Raw genomic sequence first — 25,571 nt, forward strand, 5'->3', positions numbered from 1 at the left:
AGTTCGGGAAGATACCGGAAGTGTGCCTGTAGCCATCTTGAGCAGGTCGTGAGCTGAAAGCAGGTCGCGAGCTGAAAGATGTGAGGGACAAGCTGGGGGATGGGCGGAGTTAGCGGATTCCTCTTAAGGAGGACGGCCGACGAGAACTACTACTGACGGTGAAGCCCAGCTTAATTTCTTTACCAGAGGGTTGCTTTCTGTCTCTTTTCACCCCATACTAGGAAATTGAAGTTGAAGAAAGTTTTTCTGTCAAAACTTCCAGGCCTGTACCTGTTCCGAGGAGCAGCCGGATCTGTGATGGAAGCCTTTTTAAAAAATAGTTCAGTCAGCGATGCTAGCTCAAAAAGCTGCCTCTGGAACGTACGGCAGCACGAAATTTCTCCCTCAAGGAAACCAGCAGACCTAGTTGTCCGTGAAACCATTGGTGAGCAGATAACTGTTTTCTTTTAAAGATAAACTCTGAAACTCTTCCCACCACCTCTGGGAATTAAAAAATAGTCATGGCTTTAAACAGAATAGGGGATTTAAAGTTTCTCTGAAGATAGTACAGGTATTTAACGTTCAAAAATCTACGTGTCCAGGCAAAACCCATATTGCCCCAAAATTCTGGAATCCCAATGTAGCCCTTAAACAATAGTAGACTGCAGATTCACTTATTTATTAAACAGTTATGAATGCCTACATGTGTGTCTAATATTAGCGGAGGTGCTGGCAATACAAGGAAAAATCAATGCGTTATCAACAATCACTTTATTATGAAAATCACTTACATCACATTATGAAAGTGATAATTGCTATCACAAAGTGCTATGGCAGTACAAAGAAAGTTTCTAATAGGACTGGAGTAAGGAGAGTCCATGTAAAGTAGGGCTTCTGTTTGAACCAGGCTTTAAGGCTGGGTAGTTTTCCAGGCAAAGCAGTTATATTAAGACTAAGACACTAACCCATTGTGCACAATAGGTAGTGTGATCTTTCTAAAAATCAGTTGGTGACATCCCTGCTAAAAACCTTTCCTTGACTTATTTTTGCACTTAGAATAAAATTCAAGCTCACACAGTCAGCTCTGTTTATGTTTCCAACCTCTTCCACCATTCTTCCCTCTCACCCATTAAGCTCTCCCTACACTTTCCCTCAACTATGTTGTACTCTTTCCCATCTCAAGACTTTTGCAACTTTTTGTCCCTGATGCTCTTATTGAGCTCTTCACATGGCTAGTTCAACCTCATCCTTTAGGTTTCCCTAAAGTACTACCGTCACCTGAAGGGTCTTCTCTACCCTCCTATCCTTGACTCTGTTATTTCCTTCACAGAACTTAAATCTGAATCTTTAATTACCTTGTTTACTTTCTAACTTGTTTATTGTCTGTTTTTCCCAATAGAATGTAATCTATATGGCAGAGACTCTTATTTACAACTATATGCCCAAAGTTTAGAGCAATGCCTGGCTCACAGTAGACATCTGGTAAATACTTATTGAAGAATGGCAAGAAATTCTGTATGCTGTGTGACTAGGAAATAAAGCTGGAAATACAGTTTAGGGCCAAATTTTATGCCATGCTAAGGATTTTGAAATTTATCTTGTAGGCAAGAAATTTCTCTACTTCATGATTTTTAATTTTTGCCAATAGCCCCCATACTATTTTTTGATTACTGTTTTTCCTTAAATAGACTGACTTTTAAAGCAAATTGGCACTAAATTTAAATATCACTGCCATAAGTGGAAAACTTACATTTTTCTACTACAAATTCAGATAAAAGCATATCTAGAAAAAATGAAAAATATTTGCCCATCTATTACCTAAAATCATCTCAGGTAATACCAAGAGTTCACATATAAAACTTTGGAAAATGCTGCTAAAGTTAAAGATAACTAAGTGATGGTTTAGCAAAGGGGGTGGTACAGTCACACATATTTTAGAAATAAATCTGACAGTAGTGTGTAGGATGTTATGAATGAAGGCAGAGACTAGTTAGGAAGCTATTGCCGTGGTCTAGCCCAGAAACGATAGAGGACTGAACTAAGGCAGTAGATATGGACAAAAACAGATAGGAAATTTATATGGGAGGTTAACTCAACAGTAAGTGACTGATTAGATGACAGTAGGGAAGAGTTGAGGATGGATCTGGGGTTCTAGCTTAGATAACTGGGTAGATAATCCTATAACAGATGTGGGAAGTCAAAGAGGAGCATGTATGGAGAAATGGGTTTTATTTTGGGTATGTGAGTTCAAAAAATGGTGTCATATTCAGGTGGTGATGTCTAATGTGTGGAAATATAGATGTAAAAGCTCAAAACAGGTTGGGGTAGAAGAGAGAGATTTGAGAATCATGTGTATGATGGACTTTAAGCCACCATAGTGGGTGAGATTGCCAGTGAAAATGGGTAGAGCTTGAGGAGAAAGGGCCAAAGACAAAATCCAGGCTCCTCAAATGTCTGGAGAAGGGGAGGCAGAATGCTTTCCCCAGCAGCACAATTTTATTTCTACCACCCAAAAAATACTAATAAAAATTATTTTTTAGTATATATGTAACAGAAAGGGTCATTTAGAGCTCCTCTGATATAAAGGTCTCAAGAAAGAGTCAATCTGGCTCACTAGACAAAAATCTATTTTTAATTGTATAAAATCATACATAGAATATACATAGAAAGTACTAAAAAGGTAAGTAAAATCTTTAATACCAAAAGTGGACAGGTCAGGGAACAATTTTTCTCAAGTTCTTTGGGATCTTACTGGTTGGTATTTGAGAAAAATAATAAATCCAGGAGGTGCAAGGACAAGTTCTTCCCACAACTCCCATCCCTTAACACTTCCCAGAGAAAGGAGCATAGGAGAAATGAGGGTTTATGATTTCTGGATTATAAATATCAATAAAAACTGAATAGACACATCTACTATTTAATGTAGGATCCTCTACTCCAGTCCTACAGGTGCTTCATGGAATACAGAATGGGGATTCAAGAATTCAAGGAAGTCCTTTTCAAGCACTAATACAATTGTTGCTAGATTCCTTATTTCTGATCCCCTATGCACTGGTTACCAAGATCATTTCAAAAACAAAAAAGCTGATTTTTATCTTGTCCCTATCTGATCCAAAAGAACAAATTTTCGCCTGTTTCCTAACCTATTTCTAAAAGCAAAGTATAAAATTGTTAAATGAAAAGTCCAATTGCATGAACATTAAACTTCCCAAGAAAGTGGACTGAGCTATAATATAGTATAAAGGAGATTACAGAAACAAGGGGAAAATATATCTTAGAAAAACCTACAAAAAGTTCTCCCAAAGGGGAATGTTTTAGCTGTACTCCAGATCATTTCTCTCCTACATCACCCGAGAGAGGTGGGGGAAGAGAACACCACTAAAAACACAAAGAGCTGATCACTGATTATCTTTCCCCTCCTGCAGTCTCCCAAGGTTCCAATTAGGATGTGCCACGATGCCATCTAATTTTCCTGATCAACTCATGCTCTAATAATCAATGTGAAGAAAAGAGAGAAAACATGTGAATCTAAGGTATGCACATCTAAGGTTGTAAACAGCAGCAACTTTGTGGAAGTAAGAGGAACATGGCCCTCACCAAACCGGACAGAAAATGTTTCCAAAGAGCTGAATGATGGGAGGAGAGAGAGGAGGGGAATATGTTTAACCTCCTGCCAATCTCTGCAGGCAGGAAGGTCTAAATACAGGGCTTAACTAAGCTGGGTGACAAGGGAAGGAGGAGTGAAAAGAGAATGTTGAAAGATAAGCAACTTTAACCCTGACCCCTTCTGTAGAGTACATCCAGAAATCTGGACTACCAGGATGATATGGTATCTATGCCCCAGGAGCAACTTGGATGATAAACCCTTGAGAATTCTGTTTGTAATTCCTCTCTTGTTCCTGAACATATTCTCAGGATTGATCTTAAAAATAAGAAACCAGATCTCCACTTCCTTCCAAATAATAAAGTAAGGAAGCCTCAACATGAAGTACCATTTGGAGGCAGAGGAGGAGTAAGGTAGTGGTGGGAAGGGGGAGGTGGAGGCTAGGAAAATATCTAGTTACTGGAGGAACAACCTGGTACCACGTAGGCCCAGCTCAAAGCCGAAGAAGGCTTCACACTCATACCCTGTTTGAGTCCAAGAGAAAGCAGGAATGAGGGTGAGGATGGGGCACATAGTCCTTATTCAAGCTCCCTGTTATTTTAAAAGAAGGAGACATGAACACTTAGTCAATCATTTTGTGCTACTGAAATGACTACACAGAATTACTGTTAGTGTAAGAGCTAAGAAAGCTCCAAAGACAGGCTGCTCTTCTTGTAAAGTGGAGTGGAGATGTTTCAAATGAAACTATATCCAAAAACTAGAAGTAAGAAAAGGGATCTCTTAGCAAACAGGAATCCAGATGTAGAATTTATACATATATATATATATATCTATATATATATATCTGTATTTTAAAGTATAAAATTAAGAAAGTATGTACAGAAATCATACTAAGTCTTAGAAAGGACATATAAAAAAAGGGCCTGGAGAGCATGGGGAGTATGTGGGTGGATGCCTAGCAGTTGGAAGAATGCATATTGCCCAACTGCCCAGCAGCCAGCATGAGAATATCTTTCTTCTCCTTGTGGAAGCGCAGCTCCTTGCCGGCCAGCCGGGCTTCATCGAGCTCCCGCTCAGTAGAGGCCAGCTCTCTAGACAGTGCCCCTGGCACACTCTGCTCCCGGCTCACCCAGTCCAATGCCATTTGGTGGCGAATATCATCATCCAGGGCCCGGTGGGAATAATGAGCCAACACTTCCTGGAGGAGGAGAGGAATGTGAAGGTCACTGACAAGGTAAAGGTTCTTATCACATTGACCCAACTGGGACTAGGAGCTCTTAGCCTTGGAGTACTAACTGAAATCAGCACTTAAGTCCTCTAAGGAGATTATTTTTTTATTTTATTTTACTTATTTATTTTGAGGAAGATTAGCCCTGAGCTAACATCTGCTGCTGATCCTCCTTTTTTTGCAGAGGAAGACTGGCCCTGAGCTAACATCCCTGCCCATCTTCCTCTACTTTATATGTAGGACGCCTGCCACAGCATGGCTTGCCAAATGGTGCCATGTCCACACCTGGGATCTGAACCGGTGAACCCCGGGCTGCTGAAGCGGAACGTGCGCACTTAACTGCTGCGCCACGGGGGCCGGCCCCTCTAAGGAGATTCTTAAGGGAAACTTCCTGGTGGGAGAAGCAAGGCAAGCAAAAGAATCACAGTTAAGATTTAAACAGGAAAGATTATGGGACTGAAGAGGGCTCTTTAAGTAAAGTTTTCAATATTCACAACTTGGTAACTGCAGGCCTGCTTATTTCTAACACAGCAGCCACCTGAAAATAGTCCTTTTGCTAGACTTCCCTCACCCATAGGATCTCTTACCTGCCGAGAACACTGTCTTTCTCTCATGGCCTTAAGGCTGCCATTCCAGTGTAGCAGTTGAAAAACTGTCATTAACTCCTGGGAGAAGAAGATGAGAAATACCAGGACAGTGATTTTATATGGGAGGTTGCATCAGAGTTACATGGGGAACCTTTTACAAGATATATTTGTGGAAGTCTCTCTTACACCAACTCTGATATGCCCTTGGGGGAAGGAAGGTATTTATATTTTGAAAAATAGTCTAACAACCTTATCTCCCTTCCTTTCCAATTCCATATGGTAACAGGCTGATCCATGTTATTAAAGCCAGGGAAGTAGGTGGAATAGTACCTGGAACTCCAACATTGACTTGCCCTTGTTGGATTCCAACATGAATCGGAAGGCACCAATCCCTGTATTTGGGTTGTCAGCTTCCTCCCTGTTGCCCTGGTAATAGAGGAAAGGAAAAGAAAAATAGATTTTTCCGTCAGGATTATCACCTCAAGCAGCACTGTCCAATAGAAATAAAATGTGAGGGGGCCACCCCATGGCGGAGTGGTTAAGTTCATGGTCTCTGCTGCTGGGGCCCAGGGTTTCGCAGGTTCAGATCCTGGGCGTGGACATGGCATGGCTCGTCAGGCCACGTTGAGGCGGTGTCCCACATGCCACAACTAGAGAGACCTGCAACTAGGATGTGCAACTGTGTACCGGGGGGGATTTGGGGAGATAAAGCAGAAAAAAAAAAAAGATTGGCAACAGTTGTTAGCTCAGGTGCCAATCTTTAAAGAAAGAAAAAAAAAAAAAAGAAAGAAAATGTGAGGGGCTGGCCCCACGGCCAAGTGGGTAAGTTCGTGTGCTCCTCTTCAGAGGCCCAGGGTTTTGTTGGTTCCGATCCTGGGCACAGACATGCCACTGTTCATCAAGACATGCTTAGGTGGTGGCCCACATAGCACAACCAGAAGGACCTACAACTAGAATATACAACTATATACTGAGGGGCTTTGGGGAGAAGAAGAAGGGGGAAAAAAAGAAATATAATGCGTGCAAGCCACATATTTAATTTAAAACTTTCTAGTTGCCACATTAAAAATAAACAGGTAAAATTAATTTTAATAGCACATTTTATTTAACCTAATATATTCAAGATATTATTTCAAGTGTAATTAGTATAAAAACTATTAATGAAATATTTTACATTCTTTTTCTTGTGCTAAGTTTTCAAAATCTGGTGTCTCTTTCATGCTTACAGCACATCTCAATTCATGCTAGCCACATTTAAGTGCTCAATTCTGCTGGTCAGCCCAGACCTAGAGGACTCCAAAGTCATCACACACATTAACTTGGGTGATAGAGAAAGATCAATTTGATGTTCCCTATTTTACAAAGGGGGAGCATTGAGACATAGAGGGGAGCCCTGATTTAGCTAAAATAACAGAGTGAGTTCAGCATACAGGATTGAACTAACCTAGAGGACAATTGAGTCAATGCATTTTTAAAGGGAGACAGTAGGAACCATAAGCATGGCAAATACTGGGCAGCAGTTTTGCCTCCTGACCTTCTATTGGTGACATGACCCTGCAGGGGTAGAACTAAGATACACTGTCCTGCCTGCAAGCCTGGTGTGTGCAAAAAACAATATAATATAGAAGTTAAGAGCATGGGTGGTGGGCAGAAGGCGACGGGTCTGCAGCTCGGGGAACCTAGTGACAGTGGACCTCTTTTTACTGAATTAAAGTTCTACCAGTGAGCTGCCAAACCAGAGCAAATTCAGAAATGGATTTGTACCCATAAACTGAAGTACCTGGGTGTTCCTAAGTATTGGGGGGTCTGGTTTACATGATAAAAATGGAAAAAGTTACAGGTTTATGATAATCGCTTTTGGAGTGACCTTCAGAAAATATATGAAGCAAATGCCAAAAGTTTTTCTCAAAAAACTGTCTTGCAGCTAAACTTAAGAATTCTGGATATTCTGGAATATATTCACGAGCACCAGTATGTACACGGAGAGGGATATCAAGGCCTCAGTAAGATTTGAGGAACCTCAGAAGGAGGTTCCTTCTGAGCCACAAGAATCCTGACCAGGTGTACTTGGTAGATTATGGCCTTGCTTATCGGTATTACCCAGAAGGAATTCACAAAGAATACAAAGAAGACCCCAAAAGATGTCACAATGGCACTATTGAATTCACGAGCGTCAATGCACACCGTGGTGTGGGCCCGTTGAGACTTGGTGACTTGGAAATACTATGATAAATGATCCAGTGGCTCAGTGGGCATCTTCCTTGGGAGGATAATTTGAAAGATCCTAACTATGTTAGAGATTCCAAAATTAGATACAGAGAAAATATTTCAGGTTTGATGGACAGATGTTTTCCTGAGAAAAACAAGTCAGATGAAATAGCTAAATACATGGAAACAGCGAAATTACTGGACTGTGCCGAAAACCCTCTTTCTCAGAATTTACAAGATATTCTTTTGCAAGGACCCAAAGCTATAAAGGAAGTAAGGATGATGGTAAACTGGACTTCAGTGTTGTGGAGAATGGAGGTTTGAAAGCCAAAACTATAACAAAGAAGAGAAAGAAAGAAATTGAGGAAAGCACAGAATCTACTGTTGAAGATATGGAATGCTCAAATACACAGACAGAGGAGGCCACACAAACTTGTTCAAAAACCAGAAAGAGGGAGAAAAGAAAGTCTCTTCAACAAATGGTGCTGGAAAAACTGAAAAGCCACATGTAAAAGAATGAAAATTGACCATTCTTTTTCACCATTCACAAAAATAAACTCGAAATGGATCAAAGACCTAAAGATTAAACCTGAAACAATAAGTCTTCTAGAAGAGAATATAGGCAGTACACTCTTTGACATCAGTATCAAAAGGATCTTTTCGGACACCATAACTCCTCAGACGAGGGAAACAATAGAAAGAATAAACAAATGGGACTTCATCAGACTAAGGAGCTTCTTCAAGGCAAGGGAAAACAGGATTGAAACAAAAAAACAAGCCACTAGTTGGGAAAAAATAATTACAAATTATTTATCTGACAAAGGGTTACTCTCCATAATATATAAAGAACTCAGACAGCTCAACAACAAAAAATCAAACAATGCGATCAAAAAATGGGCAGGGGACAGGAACAGACATTTCTCCAAAGAAGGTATACGGATGGCCAATAGACACATGAAAAGATGCTCACCATCACTAATCATCATGGAAATGCACATCAAAACTACACTAAGATATCACCTTACACCCATTAGAATGGCAAAAATAACCAAAACAAAAAGTGACAAATGTTGGAGAGGTTGTGGAGAAAAAGGAACCCTCATACACTGTTGGTGGGAATGCAAACTAGTGCAGCCACTATGGAAAAGAGTATGGAGATTTCTCAAAAAATTAAAAATAGAAATACCTCATGACCCAGCCATCCCACTACTGGGTATCTATCCAAAGAACTTGAAATCAGAAATTCCAAAAGTCCCATGCACCCCTATGTTCACTGCAGCATTATTTACAATAGCCAAGATGTGGAAGCAACCTAAATGCCCATCAACTGATGATTGGATAAAGAAGATATGGTATATATATACAATGGAATACTACTTAGCCATAAAAAAGATAAAATTGTCCCATTCACAACAACATGGATGGACCTTGAAGGTATTATGTTAAGTGAAATAAGCCAGATAGAGAAAGACGAACTCTGTATGACTCCACTCATAGGTGGAAGTTAAACACAGAGACAAAGAGAACTGATTGGTGGTTACCAGGGGAAAGGGGGGATGGGGGGAGGGCACAAAGGATGAAGTGGTGCACCTACAACATGACTAACAATAATGTACAACTGAAATTTCACAAGGTTGTAAACTATCATAATGTTAATAAAAAGTTAAAAAAAAAAAGAGAGAGTCCAGAAGTAAATCAAATGCTGTGAACCAGTTTTTCTTTTCTTCCTTTCATTTGATTTTTCCCTTTTTTTCTGTTTTAAGTGTTTTATTTTCATGTGAGTCTTTTGAGGTGGAGGTAACAATGAAATACCTATGTCTTTGAAAACCAGCTTTTTAATTAAAATAAATACTTTGTACAATTAAAAAAGAAGAAGTTAAGAGCATGGACTGGAGTGCCTACTAGTCTTGTGGCCCTGGTGAAGTCATTTAATCTCTCTGTTCCTCAGTTTCCTCATCTGTAAAATGGAATAATCATAGATTTACATTATAGGGTTGTTTTAGAATTAAATAAATTTAAACATTTTTAATTTAAAAGGGATAAATATGGTCTGAAAACTCCAATCATATAAAATGTGGGTGCATTATTGTACTGCACCTAGTGTCCAGTTACACAATCCAAATCCATTCTGGTACTGGCTCTGATTTGGTGCTATTTGGTGGTGATTTAATATTATTGGGGATAATTCCAGATCCTAGGGCTAGCCAAGACTTCCCCAAAAAAGGGCATCTCATGGTTTATTGGTGACTCTTTTGTCAACATGATCTATGAAAATAAGGTCAGGAGACTACTGGGAACACAGAGACCCAACTGTCTCCTCCTGCTTCCTGAGAAGTTCCCTGCTCTTTCTAGCCAGTCCCTGTCCTCCCTGCCCTTCCCCCCCACAAGATAAGAACTTTATTCTGCTCTCTTTGAGAAAGGGGAATGGGTGGAGGTTGGGAGCCAACCAAGTTATCTCCAAATTCAGTTTATTGTGGGGCACTATATCATGAACTTCTACCGTGTATGTATCACACCTAAAATAATGCCAGGCATTTAGTAAGTACACCGTAAGTGCTAGCTTATTATTATTATTTGTTTTCACTGTGCTAGAATCAACAAGAAGTCAGAACTACTCAAAATCAACCCATATTGTTTTGTGGCTTGTGAGAAACAACCATACCACATGTAGTTAATCTTTGTGGTGAAGCAAAGATCACAAAATTTGGGTTTAGAAGTGAAAAGCTAGAGGGAAGAAGGAAAAGGTAATCTACACCATTAGGATTTAGGGCTCTGAAGCAAGCAACCATTTTCATTTTTACCTATAATTGGTCAATACAATAACTTATTCAGTACCTCCAAACTTTTCCATGATATAGCACATAGAAAATAATGATCACATCTGTACAGCCAACTGAGGTATACAGAGGAAGCTGTTGACAGAGCAGCCTGCCAGCAGAGGCTGTGGGACAGAAGAGTCCATCTCCTCCAGCCCTTGCTCAGTCCCTTGAGAGCTGAGAGAATCAATATCATGGCACATCTTTAAACTATCTGGAGTACACCAGAATGGCATGACCCACCAGTTGGGAAGTTCTATCTCATATGACACTTCTACATCTAACATAGTTATAAACGAACTTCACTTATTCAATAAACATTTAATCACAGAATACTTGATAAGTGGTAGGACAATTAGAATATAATAGGAAAGGAATTAGAGTTAATTTAATTCAACTTACTTATTTTACAAATGAGGAAACTCAGACCCACAGAGGCTAAGTGATTTGTCAAAATACATAGTATAATATAGTGTCAGATTCAGGACTTTTAAAGAACAAAAACTGAAAGCAAAAAATGTGGACATCACTCTTTATCCATGGCTAAGGCCAAATGAAAATTGTTATTTTGGAGAATGGGAATTCCATTGGTAAATTAATGAGAAAGCCATTAAATTCTCAATTTTGGGGGTTAATTAAAGAGGAATAGTGGCATGAGAATAGTAATAGTTTACATTTCTTAAACACTTTGTAGTAGACACTGCTGCTGATCTACTCAACATCTATTTCCTTCTTGCTTACTATAGAACCTTAATCTTGTTCTGGTGCCTACCCATCTCCCATGTGCCTCAGGGAAGAGTGATTTTATCCTAACTCCAGTGGGTAAATCTTAATCCCTTGTCCTGTAATTGGTTTTAAGGTAGGAATTCTGGTCACTGGGAGGTAGAAGGGAGGTCTGCTGGAAGGCTTCTGGGAAAAGATTCCTCACTACTAAAGAGACTCTAGAAAAGATGGTCTCTTTTCTGTCTCTGGATGTAGTTATGTCTATATTTAATACCTGGAATTCTGTCATCTTGCACCCTGAGGGGAGCGAGCCCACAGACAAAGTATCTAGAAGTTGGCTGAGTGAAGAGATGGAAAGAATTTGGGCCAGTAGATGATGACATTCTTGGTCCATGGAATCAACCAGCCCTGAAATCTGCCCTACTTCTGGGCTTCCTGTCATGTTAGATAATAAATCTCCTTCCTTTATTTATTTCCTAAAGTTAATTTGAAGTGAGATTTTCTATTACTTACATCCAAAGGCATCTAAACAGATAACATGTGCTAAGTGCTTGAATATATTCTTTTTTATCCAGTAATCCTATGTGATAGGTATAATTGTTATCCTACTTTATATATGAGGAAACTGAGACTTAGATTAAGTAACTTGCTCAAAGTCACATAGGTAGGAGAACCATAATTTCAAAACAATGAATTCAGAGCCCAGGCTCATAACCAATGCTTTCTATAATCCAAACTTATGTTTCATTTTATAATATAGTAGGTGACTTAAGAATAACAAATGTACCTTCTTAATTTTAATTGGTTTTGATTAATATAAAAATATTTTTATTCCCTGCAGATACTGCTGACTAGGGTAAAGAATAATGTGAGAAAAACAGATGGGTCCTAGATAACTGAGGGAAGCCGACTTCCTATTTAAAATGTTCAACACTAATCTACAAAACAGATAACTGAAGCAGTTTAGTATATGTAAATACATCTTAAATGCAAAAAGAACAGAAACAGAAAATTGTTATGACTTTATCACCCTATCAATGAACTAGTGGGGAAGGAAGAAAAAGGCAGTATTAATTTCTAAGATGACCTCTAAGCTAGAAAAGTCTGTAAGTTGGCTTGGGTTCCAGTCTTGGCTCTACCACTTACTAGCTATATCACTTTAGGGAAAACTTCACTTCTGTGTTTTTAGTTTCCTCATCTGTAAAACAGGGGTAATAATGGTTCTTATACCTTATAGGATTTTTGTGAGGATAAAATGAGATAAAATGCATATAAATCCCCTAGAATAGTGCCTGGCACAAAGTAAATACTCAGGATCAGTTATGGTTATTATTATTATCATCATCATTTGAAAGAACAGATGTTCTTTTTAGAGAGAGTAAATAAATTATCCTCCCCATTGCTAGAAAGGAAAAAAGACAAGACACTGTATTATAAAGTGTTCTTTATTAATCAGATGAAGTAATGGAGGCAGGAGACAAGTGACAATAAGAACAGTCAGATGAAAAAAAGAATAGTAAAGGAAGAAGGGACTAAGATCTTAAACCAAAATTGGGAAAAGCAAAATTCAAGTTCAATTTTTACTTTGGAATATCTCTAAAATTCCATAAATCTTGAACTAAAAGTTTCTAGATACCAAATAGACACAATGAAAGAGACAAAATAACAGCAAAAACATAAACACACATATAGAATTAGAGACTGAGATATATGGAGCACATAATACAAAAGACTGACAGAATAAACAGAAAGCACAGAGATATAACAGGAAAGAAAACAAGAATTCATGCTTTGTTCCCCAGTAATTTACAAGACTTCCCAACCAGCCAGTTCTCCCATCCCCCACTTTCCTTCCTTCCAACTCCAAGTAACTTACATTGAAAGATGCCAGGGCCTCAGAGACACTCTTCTCAATAAACTCATCAGTGATTCTTCGGGAAGGATGTTCATTAAACACAGAATTCATTAGTGCAATCTTTGCAGCACTCCGCCGGGCCTCAGCTTTTGTGGGGCAAAACTAAGCAGGGTAGAGAAAGAGAAGGTATGTTTATGGGTATCTGAGAGAGAGGAAGGAACAATGAGAGGGAAACGCTTGGGATAGAAGACATTTGGACACTGGATAAATCAGTTTGTTCAACACACTCTCCAAAGTTTTTATTGTAAAATGGTTGGGGCATTTAGAAACTTAATTTTGATTCAACATCCTGAAGTCATTAAGGAACTGGAGATGGCTGTAGCTCATACCAAATTGAATGCAGAATGAAGAAGGCTGCTGAAGTCAGCATATAATCACTGGATATGAAAAATATCCCTGTTTAAATTGTCAACAGAATTAATCAAAAGCCAGATTCTGGCCAGCCTGTTAGAAATATGAATCTTGCTCTCTTGTTCTTTGGACAGGCAAGATTTTTTTCATCCCTGTAGATAACCTAAGAATAGTATAAAGCTGTGTCTAGGCTGCTTTTGCAGAGGAGACTTCTAGTCTCTATCAGAAGCACCCATCTGGGATTCTTGGACTTCACTTTTAGCTGTGATCAGGCAATTCCCCTAATAACGTAGTGAGCCAAGGAGCTATCCCTAAGGTCTGAAGAAGGAATCTATAGTCTTTTTTTCTCCCTCAGTGGAATCAAGGAGAAGAGGGGTGGCTAGGGGAAGGAAAGCTGACCCAAGGAAAGCAAGAAAATATTAAAAATTAATTCATGTTTTTACATTGTATCCAACATAGGTGTCATAGAACAAGTCTGGTTTTTCAGAAGTCTGAAATCATTAAACTTCAGATCCCTAGTTACCATAGTATTCCTTTATAATTCATCTTCACTGGCTGCCTCAAAGGCCTCTGTGCCCTTTGTCATTTATGATTAGAATTGGAGGAAAGGAAAAAAATGATGTTACAGTTTTAAAAAGTAGACCAGAATATGTTCTCTACTTAACCATCCTTAATATCAATAATTCCAAGTTTCCTTTAGCTGACAGGTATCTCTGAGACAGCATAGAGAGCTTGGTACATTAACCCTAAGTCTTCTTGATTCTTCAGTTTCTCTGTTTCTACTTCTCTCTCTATTTACTGGCCCACTGCCCATTCTATTGTATACTGCTGTTTCTGAAAAGTCATCTGTGAAGAAAACCACTGGGAAAAATTTCACCTGCCAAAGTAGATATAAAAGATATAAGCTAAAAGAGGCCAAGATAGATAATTCTACTCTTTTAGGAAATAACAGAAAATCAAATTACTATAATAATCCAGTTATAGGCATCACCATAAAATTATCAAATCTTTATTCAACAATATGATGAGGTGGGAGAAGGAGGGAAAGATCTTATCCTCTAGAAGAAAAAGCATAAACATTAGTCATCCTGGGCATATATTTATTTCTCTGAAATGACTGGCGTTCTGAGGGAAGAAATTTAGTCACCTGATTTGAAATGAAGCTTCCTTAGGACTGTTTCTGTTTGAGGCAGGAACTGAGCTGCAGTGGCACTCATTCATGCCACAGATATATTAAGGGCCTACTCTCTGCTAGGCACTGAGTATGGTGGTAGAGATTTAAAACTGAACAAGAAAGAAGACAGACACTATCTCTGCCTCTACAGAGCATGTAAAGTCTTTCTAGTACTAGCATTCTATGATTAGATGAAAGACCTGTAATATACGATGATGAAAAGAGTGGTTGCGGGGCCAGCCCCGTGGCCAAGTGGTTAAGTTTGCACACTCCGCTTCCGCGGCCCAGGATTTCGCCGGCCCAGGGTTTCGCTGGTTTGGATCCTGGGCATGGACATAGCACCGCTCATCAGGCCATGCTGAGGCGGCGTCCCACATGCCACAACTAGAAGGACCCACAACTAAAAATATACAACTATGTACCGGGGGTCTTTGGGGAGAGACAGGAAAAAATAAAATCTTTAAAAAAAAAAAAAGAGTGGTTGCTTTTATAGGATAATGAGAAATTTGACTAGTGTGAATATTATCATCAAAGATGGGTTTTTTATATTTTACATGGATGTTTTATATTTTACATAGACTTTAGATAATCTAACCTAATTCCTTCATGTTATAGATGGGGAAACTGAGGCCCACAGAAGTTACCTAACTTGCCCTGCTGGCAGTCAGGAATGAGAATTTGGATCTTCTAACTCTTAGAAGAGTACTATTTCCACCATACATAGTTCTCTTTGAGAACTCAGACACTGCTTTCTTTTTTTTTTTAAGATTTTATTTTTTTCCTTTTTCTTCCCAAAGCCCCCCAGTACATAGTTCTATATTCTTTGTTGTGGGTCCTTCTAGTTGTGGCATGTGGGACGCTGCCTCAGCGTGGTTTGATGAGTAGTGCCATGTCCGCGCCCATGATTCGAACCAACGAAACACTGGGCCGCCTGCAGCAGAGTGTGCGAACATAACCACTCGGCCACGGGGCCAGCCCCTCAAACACTGCTTTCTTTAGTAAATGCCTACTAAAAAGTACTGGGGGCAAGGAATAGTAGTCTATGTTTTCAAAAAGAAATGGCAGGAAGCTGGAAAGCTAGATCAGAAGATAGGTTATGTGCTGGTAGCCTGATATACTGAGTAAGGGCGTATTCATAACTGCTCAAATTCAAAGTGGGTTTGAGTTTTCATAGGCTGAAAGAAAAGCATGCTACTGAGTTTCTTTTGCGGTCAAAGGAGCTTCAAATGCTTACCAGAAAGATTTCTCAGAATTGGTTCAGATCCTCAAATATGTGATTTCAGACAGAAATTTAATGGCCAAAGTGATGCGGAAAGCCATTAGTAGCACCCATGCATTTATTTTTGCTACTGCCACCTCGCAACTCTTACCTGGAAACTCCCAAAGCAACTTCCCCCAGGCAGGGTGACATAGCAGACATAGGGAGGACTGTTGGAGGGAACCATCTCATAAACCACTAGAGCTCCATTCTTCAAGTCAGCCCCACGAGACTGCTTCATCTGCCAGAATTCCTGAAGTGCCTCCACCACATTCACTACAAAAAGAGAAGTAGCAATGAGAACACCTCCAAGTGCTGCTGTGCTTCAATACTGTATCTGTAACCTGTACCTACATTAAGAGTCTACCCCCCTTAGCTTTCTACCTATCCCCATTTAAAAGCTTTTAAATTAATGAAGCTAGACTGTGATTAAGTCTGTTTGCATAGGAAGACCAGAGTATACCTGCCCTCTTCCACCATCTCTCTAGCTCACATTTTCATTAGTATTAGACACCAAGGAGAATAACTTAAATATTGAAGGCAGAGTTTTCAAGGTCAGCCAGACAACTATCACTACCTGAAGAAGTGCAAGTAGATTGTTCCACAGTTGGTCTGCTGGCCTAAAATAATAATAACTGCCACAATAATAAGTGCTAACATTTACTGAACACTTACTGTATGTCATGCATTTCTCTAAGTGCTTTACTCATTTAACCTTATGAGGCAGGTACTTTTATTATCCCCATTTTACAGATGAGGGAAATGAGGCATAGAGAGGTTAAATAACTTGCCCAAGGATGTAACAGCTAGAAAGCAAAAGAGCAAGAATTCAAACGTAGGCAGTCTTGGTTCCAGAGTCAATGTTCTTAACTGTTATGCAATGTTGCCACTATTAGCCATTGTTGACCCTATGCTTCTGGTGAGCAAACCCATGGCCAGATTCCTTTTCCATTCTGGAATATCATGTGTATACTACATGAGAGAGAGAGAGAGAAAATATTTTTCTTCTGTGGCTTTCCCTAGGTATAAATGTTTTCTGGAGGAACTGTATCTTGGGAGAAACTCCTCTACAGGTCTCTTTCACTCCTTTCCATTTTGCTGGGTATGCCAAGATTTGAAGGCCCTGACTGCTGTTTACTTGGGCCACTTCTCAGGATTGTGTTTGCAGCAAGAAACTTTGAGGGATGAGGTAATGTCTCTCTCTGGGACAAAGAACAAGCTTGCTTACTGCTTGCTATAAAATGGCAGGTTCCCCAAGCTCAGTGTTCCTTTCCTGTAATGCAACCAATGGCCTGTGCAAGCATCCACCTGAGCTCTCCATGTCAGACTTGGGAGGCAGGGGGAACCAATGCAAACAAACATGATGTTCATACTACTTGCTGTGCTAGCAGTAATAAAGTCCTTTTTCTCTGACCCAGAAGTCTCTTGACTTCTGCCAGTATCCATGAAATGGTAACCAGCTAACTTATTATTTGGAAATAGGGTAAAATCAAACTCCAAACTCGATACTGTATTCCAGGACAGTTCCCCTTATCTCCCAATACTTGGGCTCAATCATTCCACCATTATGTATTGAGTACCTACTCAATGCTAGACTATGTGCTGGATGATAAGCTACAATAGTGAGCAAAACCATATACTGTTCCTTTTCCTTATGTATCTTACAGTCTAAAGAGGGAGAGAGATATTAACCAAATAGTCTCAAACAAATGAAAAATTACAACTGTGATAAGTGCTATAAAGGAGTGGTAAATGGTGGGAAATGTTGTAGGAGCATCTGACCTAGTTAAGAAGGTCAAAGAAAGCTACCCTGATAAGGTGACATTTAATCTTAGATATGAGTGTGAATTCACTAGGCAAAAAGGTGAGAGGAGAATGCTCTGAGCAGAAGCAACAGCATGTAGAAAGGCTCTGTAGCAGCAGAGAATTTGGTGAATAAAGGCACTAGTGTGGCTAGAAAAGAGAGAGTGAGGGGTAGTGTAATGCAAAATGAGATTGCAAAAGGAAGCAGGGACCAGACTAAGTCAGACCTGAGAGGTCATGTTGGAGTATTGGCTTTATCCTAGGAGAACGGGAAGCCATTAAAGGGTTTTAAATGGAAGGAGGGATGAGATCAGTTTGCCTTTGGAAAGGATCACTTTAACTCTAGGGTTCCAAACATTTCAAATGGCTTTAACTAAAGCCTCATAATAACAAATTATCACATGCATTCTCCCATATCTTACAACATGACCTCTCTCTACTCTTAGTTACAACAAGGACTCATTCATTCTTTTATATTGCATTAGTTCAGTTCTGCCAAAGAGAAAACGTCAAGATGGGATGGACATCCAAGAGATTTATTGGGGAGGAAGTAGGAGAAGGGAGAGCCTTCAGACCATGTTGAAGGCCTAACACCTATGGAAGGAGAGTGGGAAGGAAGGAGATTTGGATATGAGAGTCTCAGACTGCAGCGCAGTTCCAAGAAAGGTTTGGCAAGGCCAGTGGGAAGTGCTCAAGCCAAAGGAATCCTACATCTCACTAGGATGTGCCTGAGTTGGTACCCCTACTGTGCTCAGTCTTGGGCTGGGAGCAGCCTGCAGGATGTGTGGCCTCAGTGTAAATGTAGTGATGGACCTAGAGGGAACACCAGCTTAAAGCTGTCAATCAGTTATGCTCCCTGCAGCAGGAGACATAAACAGCACATTTTCATGGCTGCCACACACACATTAAGCAAAAATTTGAGAACTTAATAGATGCATAGCTCTAGTCTAGTCATTAGGGATGCAAAGATGAATAACACACATTCCCTGCCATCAAGGTGTTCAAAATCTAGTGACTAATAATAACTGTTATCTTACCTGCTCTGCAGCTGAAGCAAGCACTCCATGTACCAGCCAGAGTTTGAAAAGCAGCATAAGCTCTTTTCTAATACCCTGTATTTAGCAGACTTTTTAGAATGTTGGTTCTTTCATTAAAAGACAGTATGAAAAGGAAACTCTCTCTTTCCCACCCGAAGTTTTGGCGAGGGCTCTTCAAAGGTCATTGCTGCCCGGAAAGCTTAGCCGTCTTTGTTCTTTCCATTGAGATTTTTTCAGCCTCAGTTCTCTCTTTGAGACAATTTAGCATAATGCACTGGGTGACAGCTCTCCTGACATGCAAACAACCAGGAAAATATTGAAATAAAGAGGAAGGGGAGGAGACCACTCTAATGGGGAAGGTTCTATTAAAAAGTATATGTCCACTCTCTATCCAGTTAAATCCCTCTTGGCAGAGTACAGGACTGTTTTTTAATAATTATTCAAAGCCAAAAGAAATAGGGAGTCTTATTTCAAAAATGTGAGTGTGAAGTAGGAAATTGGGCAAAGTAATCAGGAAAGCAATTAATTATGATCAGCATTTGAAAATGATCATACAGTCATTCATTTTTAGAGCTAAAAGGGACTTTAGAGATCATCTACTCCAAATCAGGCTAAGGAAGGGTAAATGACTTGCTTGAGGTCACACAGCTGTGGCAAAGTTGGGGCATAAATGTAGATGTCCTGATGCCAATGCTCTTTCCAATTTGGGAATCTTAACCCAGGGTTCAGGGTCCAGTCCATGGCTGAGCTTCATGGGGGTTCACAAGCCCCCTAAAACTCTTAAGGAAAATTATGTTTGTGTGTGTATATGAGTATTTATGTGTGTGTGGGGGAGTACCCAGAGTTTTGATCAGATTTTCAGTGAGGAACCATTGATATAATGGTTTACATATGGATGGTTAAAGAAGAGTAAGGTAGGAGGGTAGCAATGACTGAGACATACAAATCTGATAGCTACAATTGCCTTTTGGAAGTCACTGATGGATGCTAAGCTGAAAGGGACAAGAAAGACCAAGATAGGAATATTTAAGCACTTCTACCATGATGCTGAACAACAATAAAAAAAATTAAAAAGGGAATAATTTTGGTTTTGCCCTTAGGAGATAAAATATTTGATGAATGTCCAAGTGAGATGAGAGGTACAGACCATATATCCACCAGAGTAAAAGCATTAAAACAACACATGAAACTGCAGTAAAAATTTTACATCATAAAAATAAATACAATTTTGTGGTGGGGGAGCTATTTATAAATAGATAATAAATAGATAATGAAATTGAGAGGTGAGTGAGAAGGTTCTCCCTGATCATACAGAGTGGCAAGAATTGGCTGGCCTGGCTTAATTCACTTATTATGAAGGTAGAGAAGCTGGTTAACAATATTTCATCTGATCTTTCCTATTTCAATTTTTAGAAGGTACCCCTAAATAGCCCATAACGCATAGACTCTTTGGAAGGGAGACAGTGACAGTGACTTTGAGAGAGGACTATGGTAGGCTGAATAATGTCCCCTACCAAGATGTCCATGTCCTAATCCTTGGAACCTGTGAATGTTACCTTATACGGCAAAGACTTTGCAGATGTGATTAAGTTAGGGATCTTCACCTGGGGAGATTATCCTGGATTATCCAGGTGGGCCCTAAATACAATCACAAGTATCCTTAGGGAAGGAAATTTGATGAAACACAGAAGAGGAAAGGGCAATGTGACCATGGAGGCAGAGAGTGGAGTGATGCATAAACAAGCCAAGGAATACTGGCAGCCACCAGAAGCTGGAAGAGGCAAGGAAACAGATTCTCCCTTAGAGCCTTTGGAGGGAGCACAGACCTGCTGACACCTTCATTTTGGCCCAGTGATACTGATTTTGGACTTCTGGCCTCCAGAACCTTGAGAAAATAAATTTCTGTTGTTTTAAGCCACCAAGTATGTGATAATTTGTTAGAGCAGCCACAGGAAACTAATACAGGGTCTAATCCAACGTTCCAAAAATTGGAAATATTCAGACCAATATAATTCCACAGTCACTTACAGGCCAAGAAGCTGTTGGTGACTCTGAGGAAGAGGAACAACGAACAGAAAATGTCAAACAAGATTCATTTGTTCAACCTATTGGAGTAGCTATGCAGAATTTCCAATCATGTAACCATATTGTGATATAAAAGGAGAGTAATAAAAAAGAAAAAGTTTGAAGAGGGCAGTACAGAAGTTACAGAGCAAGGAAAGTGACTTGGTCATTCAGTCAGTCATTAGAAGAAGGAGACTATATGCCATGTGGAAAAAAGGGGCAAGGGAAATGGCAATGCTAACAATACCTATCATATGGACAGTTTTCAAAGCATTTCCAAATGTATAATAATAGCAACCACTCATTGAGTACTGTGTGCTGCGTGCTTTACATTTACTATCCATTTAATCCACACAAAATTATCAAGATACATTTTATAATACCCATTTTACAAAAAAGTAAACAAGTTACAGAACAGGTCACAGTGGCAGAACCAGGATTTAGAACTAATGTTTGTTTGTCTCTAAAGCCAGCCCTCTATTTTACTATCCTGTTTTATTGCATTATTAATCGTCACACATGCACTATAAAGTAGACTGTGAGCTCCATGAAGAAAGGGACTGAGTATCTGTCTTGTTCACTGCTATGTCTGGTAATCGATAAGTGTTGGTTAAATGAATAAATGGAACATATGAGGCCTAGAGAGATTAAGCAATTTATCCAAAATAACACAGTCACTATTTGACAGGGCCAGGTTCTCTGATTCCAAATCCTATGCACTATAAACTAAGATCCTACAGCATACTGAACTATGCGTGTATCTTGGGTGGGGATGGGGGGCAGGGATAGTAGGCGGCAAGGAGATATAGGACAAACAGGTGAAATAACAGAAGAGTTTTTTTGTATAAATGCTGATATCCTACATGAATGAAGGTAACTCTAAAGACCGTGACAGGAAAAGGTGAATTTAGAGATGTGAATTGAAGATGATACAGTAAAGCACTGTTGGACTGGGACTGGGAAATGGTTTGGGCAAAGACCAAAGTAAATTATATTCAGGGGAATAGAGCCAGTCCCCAAATACCATGCCATCAGTCACAAGGGGTATGTGGGTACATGCCAATGGCAGCTTTGCCTATTAATTGAAGCAGAATAAGTGATTCCATGTGGTAAAGGACTTCTGAGCCAAATCGACAGAAACTCTGCTTCCCTGAAGCTGAACTATCTGCCAAACTCTCCCAAAGTACTGGCTGGACACCCAGACTGGAAATGAGAAACTCAAGAACAATGAGAAGGACTGTGGTGGGAGGTAGGGAGGCTGGAGAAGAGAAGCGCCGCAGAGTCTGAAGCCTGACTGACTGCTCTTTGTCAGTACTCTCCCCTTCTTCCCTTATCCTTTCTAAGGAAATGAAAAAGTTTTTACAAGACACTCAGTTTAGACGCTAAACCAGAGGTTCTCCACGTAACATAGACAAGAAAACCTCTATATTTTTAATAAATGCCTGTAAGTTTCTAAGAGGAAGGGTTCAGATTTCAGGTGACCACTCCTGGCTATTCCTATGCCCAGAGGCAAAGACCTTCCCTTGGTCTTGACTTAAAAAGACCTGAAGCAGCAGGACAATAGCTGATGGCAGTTCCATCACATAGCCCTGTTAAATCTAGAAATTAAACTAGAAAAACAACTACATTCTCTCATGATGGTTTTCAGAATCATATGCATTTGTATTCCCAGCATCTAGCAGAGTGCCTGCCCCATAGTAGGAGTTCAAATGTTGAAGAACAAAGGGAAACTGATGGTAAATGTATCATTGGGCGCATTATAGTAAAATGAATCTAAAAATCTGTTTTCACAGAAATATTTGCGTTTACACTGTCAGGATTTAAGAGTGGGAGAAAATGAGACGTTCTTCCCAAGGAAACGTGAACCAATAAATTTGAGATAATAGTCATCATTTTTAAAGTAGCCATTATGTGTCAGGTGCTATATCTCATTTAATCCACATCATAACCCTTGAGGAAACGGAAGTTCAGCAAAGACCGTGACAGGACATAGCTGGCAAGTAACAGAGATTTAATCTGGGATTTAATCCAGACTTGCCTGACTCCAAAGCCTGTGTGTGCTCTTTTCACTACACTTTCTTAGGGAGAAAAAAAAAATTCTTTACTGTCTATAGAGAAAACCCTGCAACCTATGTATTATTGTTAAACTAGAAAATTAAAGATATAGTCACGTCACTTCCAGGTCATGCAGGACCTGGCCAAGCAGAGAGAAATGATGTCTAGGAAATTCCAGACCTAAATTCTGTATCCTACACTCCTCACTATATATTCCTTGTTACACTACAAATCTGGAGCTCGAACTCAGGAAATTCTGTACTGGTTAAACAAAAACAACAAAGAAAATCCTCATATCCCCCTTCTCAGAAACCCTGGAAATTAGGCATCTTTAAGATGAAGATTTCTAATGGAAATAGGGTTTCTGCCTGGCTCATTTCCACAGAATTTAACATTGAGAGAGCCAAGGCCTGGGATTTATTCTCAGTTCCTGGGCAAGGGCCAGGAAAACAGAGCCAGCCAGACACAGCAGCCAGAGTTGTGAAGCTCCATACTAAAAAAGACACTAAAGGGAGGTACTAAATCATAGAAAGTTGCTGTGGGATCAATGGTATGGGTCCAGATTTAAAAGCACAAATATTTTAAGTGACTTGTGAAGGCACTACCTAAATTCCTCAGCAAATCTGAAGTTGCATTGGAAATTTCAGAAAGTCAATAAGTAGGAAAAGAATTAAAAAGTGAAAGCTAAGGAGATGGAGTAAATTAACAGGGGCACCCAAGAATTGCTGAGATCACATAAGAAAGATTTTGAGAGGGTATGGATAAGAAATATCTTGGTTCTGGGATAAAGGATAGGATCCTACACAATGGGCACCGGTCTCAAAAGCAGAGAGATGTTAAGGCATTAAGCTACAGCGGGAATTCTATTTCTGAAGGAGAAAAGGTTGGGAAGAAAAGACAGCTGTATCTGTAAAAAGGGGTCCTTGGAGAATATAGTAGTAACTCAATAAAGGGGAGGCGGGTGAGAGGCTTAAACGTGTGCAAGAGTGTGTGCGTCTCTGCGTGTGTATGTAGCTCAGAAGGAAACTCCCCAAAAGGAAATGCATGTGAGGGCTCTGCGCCAGGAAGAGCGATTCGGAGGACTGTGGGAGCAAGGAGCAAGGCTCCGTTACAGAGGGTGTCCCGCAGGAGGCCAGACCCGCAGACTCACCTCGGCCATAGCCCTGCGTGTGCTTGGCGAAGCTCCTTACCACGGCCTCCACGGCCTCCCGTAGCACCGCGGGGCTGCCGGCGGCGCCGGGGGCCAGCGGCAGCCCAGGGGCCCCCGACAGGAGGAGCGGCGGCGGGGGCGGTGCAGGGGGCGGTGGGGCCGGCGGGGGGCCTGCTGGGGGTGTGGCGGTGGTAGCGGCGGCCCCAGTCACTCCAGGCCGAAGCGCTCGTAGAGTACCCCTCCCGCTTGTGCCCACTCCAGGCTGAAGCCGCTGCGCTCGCATCGTCTCCATCCCGGCCGCCAGTGGAGTAGCGGCCCGGAGCCTGCCAGCCTGGCGAGCTAACGGTCCCAGCCACCCTAGCCAGCAAGCGCCCAGGGACTGAAGGCGGTGCTGGAGCTCAGCCGTCAGTCAAGCGGGGTCGGGGACGAGCCAATCCCATGCCAATCACCGGTAGGGGGCGGGAGCTGGTGGGCTCCCCCTCCGCCATAGGCAAATTATTGAGGAGGGCGGAGGTTCTGAGTAACCAATTGCAAAGAGAAAAGGCGATATCCTCTACAAGGGAGAAGCTTAGCTTGGGAGAGTGTTTGGGAGTAATGTAGGGAATACTAGAAAGTGGGCCAGACCCCTGGGGGGAGGCGTGGCAAAACAAACAAACAAACAAAAAAACCCAGCCTGGATGCAAGGCCGTAGAGAATTGTAGACAGAGTGATAGGATTCTTAGAGATCATTTGTCTGACTACTTCATTTTATAGAAACTGGCTCAGAGAAGTGATGGGACTTGTCCAAGATCACATGCAATTGGTGGTGGAGCTAAAGCAAGGAAGGATACTGACATTTAAAGATTATATACTCTATGTCAGACACTATGCAGTGTACTTTAGTGCATTGTCTTATTTAATAATCACAATCACTAACTAGATTTTATTTTACAGTTAAGGAAATTGATACTCAGAGAGGCTAGAAAAATTGCCCAAAATTAAATAGCTAGGAGATGGCAAAGTGGGGGTGGGGGGGGCGTGGTTCAGACATGGGTCTCCTGGTTCCTAGTATTTTGATCTTTTCATTATACCACATCATTGAGTAATTTTCTGATTTCACCTATTCTAAGTTGAGGGAGGGAGTAAGAAGAAGTAGAATGGGTCGCTCCCTTACTTGCATTAGAGTGAGGAAGAGTTAGAATATATGCAGAAAATCAGCAAAATGAAAGGTTCAGGGGGCAGATTAAGGCAGGTACCCTTGTTCATAGAACCTGTCAGGTTGGGTTCCTGTGGTTACTCTTACACACACACACTAGACATCCTTTGCCAGTTGGATTCCTCTGATTACTCTTACACACACACAACACACATACACACATACACTACACACCCTTTGTCAGTTAACCATCATGCCATTCTGACTTAGGTGAGGTTATATTAACTACTCCTCTCTGTCTCTCCAAATTTCTCTCTCTCCACCCTACAGTGGCTTAGAAATCAAGGATGGGGAAATGGAAGCCAGAAGTAGAAGAAAATGAATGAAATGCACCTGGTGAGATGAGAGTTAGACTCCTAAGGAAAAACTGTGAGTGGTCAAGAAATAGGAAGCTTGAAAGAGGAACAGTTAATCTACTGGGATA

At 40.5% G+C, this 25,571-nt stretch overlaps 1 protein-coding gene, 1 long non-coding RNA gene and 1 pseudogene across 2 annotated transcripts; 2 read left to right on the top strand and 1 right to left on the bottom strand.

Moving 5' to 3' along the window:
- Positions 1-22: 22 nt before the first annotated feature.
- LOC123280871 (uncharacterized) lies at positions 23-6,160 on the top strand. Its single transcript, XR_006520139.2, has 5 exons — positions 23-158; positions 263-424; positions 3,405-3,512; positions 4,620-4,817; positions 4,996-6,160. It is a non-coding gene; the product is annotated as an uncharacterized lncRNA (long non-coding RNA).
- On the bottom strand, positions 4,407-24,360 carry LIX1L (limb and CNS expressed 1 like). The gene is made up of 6 exons (XM_014867051.3): positions 23,953-24,360; positions 15,956-16,119; positions 13,022-13,162; positions 5,729-5,824; positions 5,399-5,476; positions 4,407-4,781 (listed from the first exon to the last, which is right to left on the bottom strand). The coding sequence occupies exons 1-6, from the start codon at positions 24,242-24,244 to the stop codon at positions 4,539-4,541; spliced, it is 1,014 nt and encodes a 337-aa protein (XP_014722537.3). The 5' UTR covers positions 24,245-24,360; the 3' UTR covers positions 4,407-4,538.
- LOC106847631 (serine/threonine-protein kinase VRK1 pseudogene) lies at positions 7,035-8,783 on the top strand (annotated as a pseudogene).
- Positions 24,361-25,571: the final 1,211 nt, after the last annotated feature.

Source organism: Equus asinus, chromosome 25 (assembly GCF_041296235.1).
Source record: "Equus asinus isolate D_3611 breed Donkey chromosome 25, EquAss-T2T_v2, whole genome shotgun sequence".
In the NCBI taxonomy this organism is placed as follows: domain Eukaryota; kingdom Metazoa; phylum Chordata; class Mammalia; order Perissodactyla; family Equidae; genus Equus; species Equus asinus.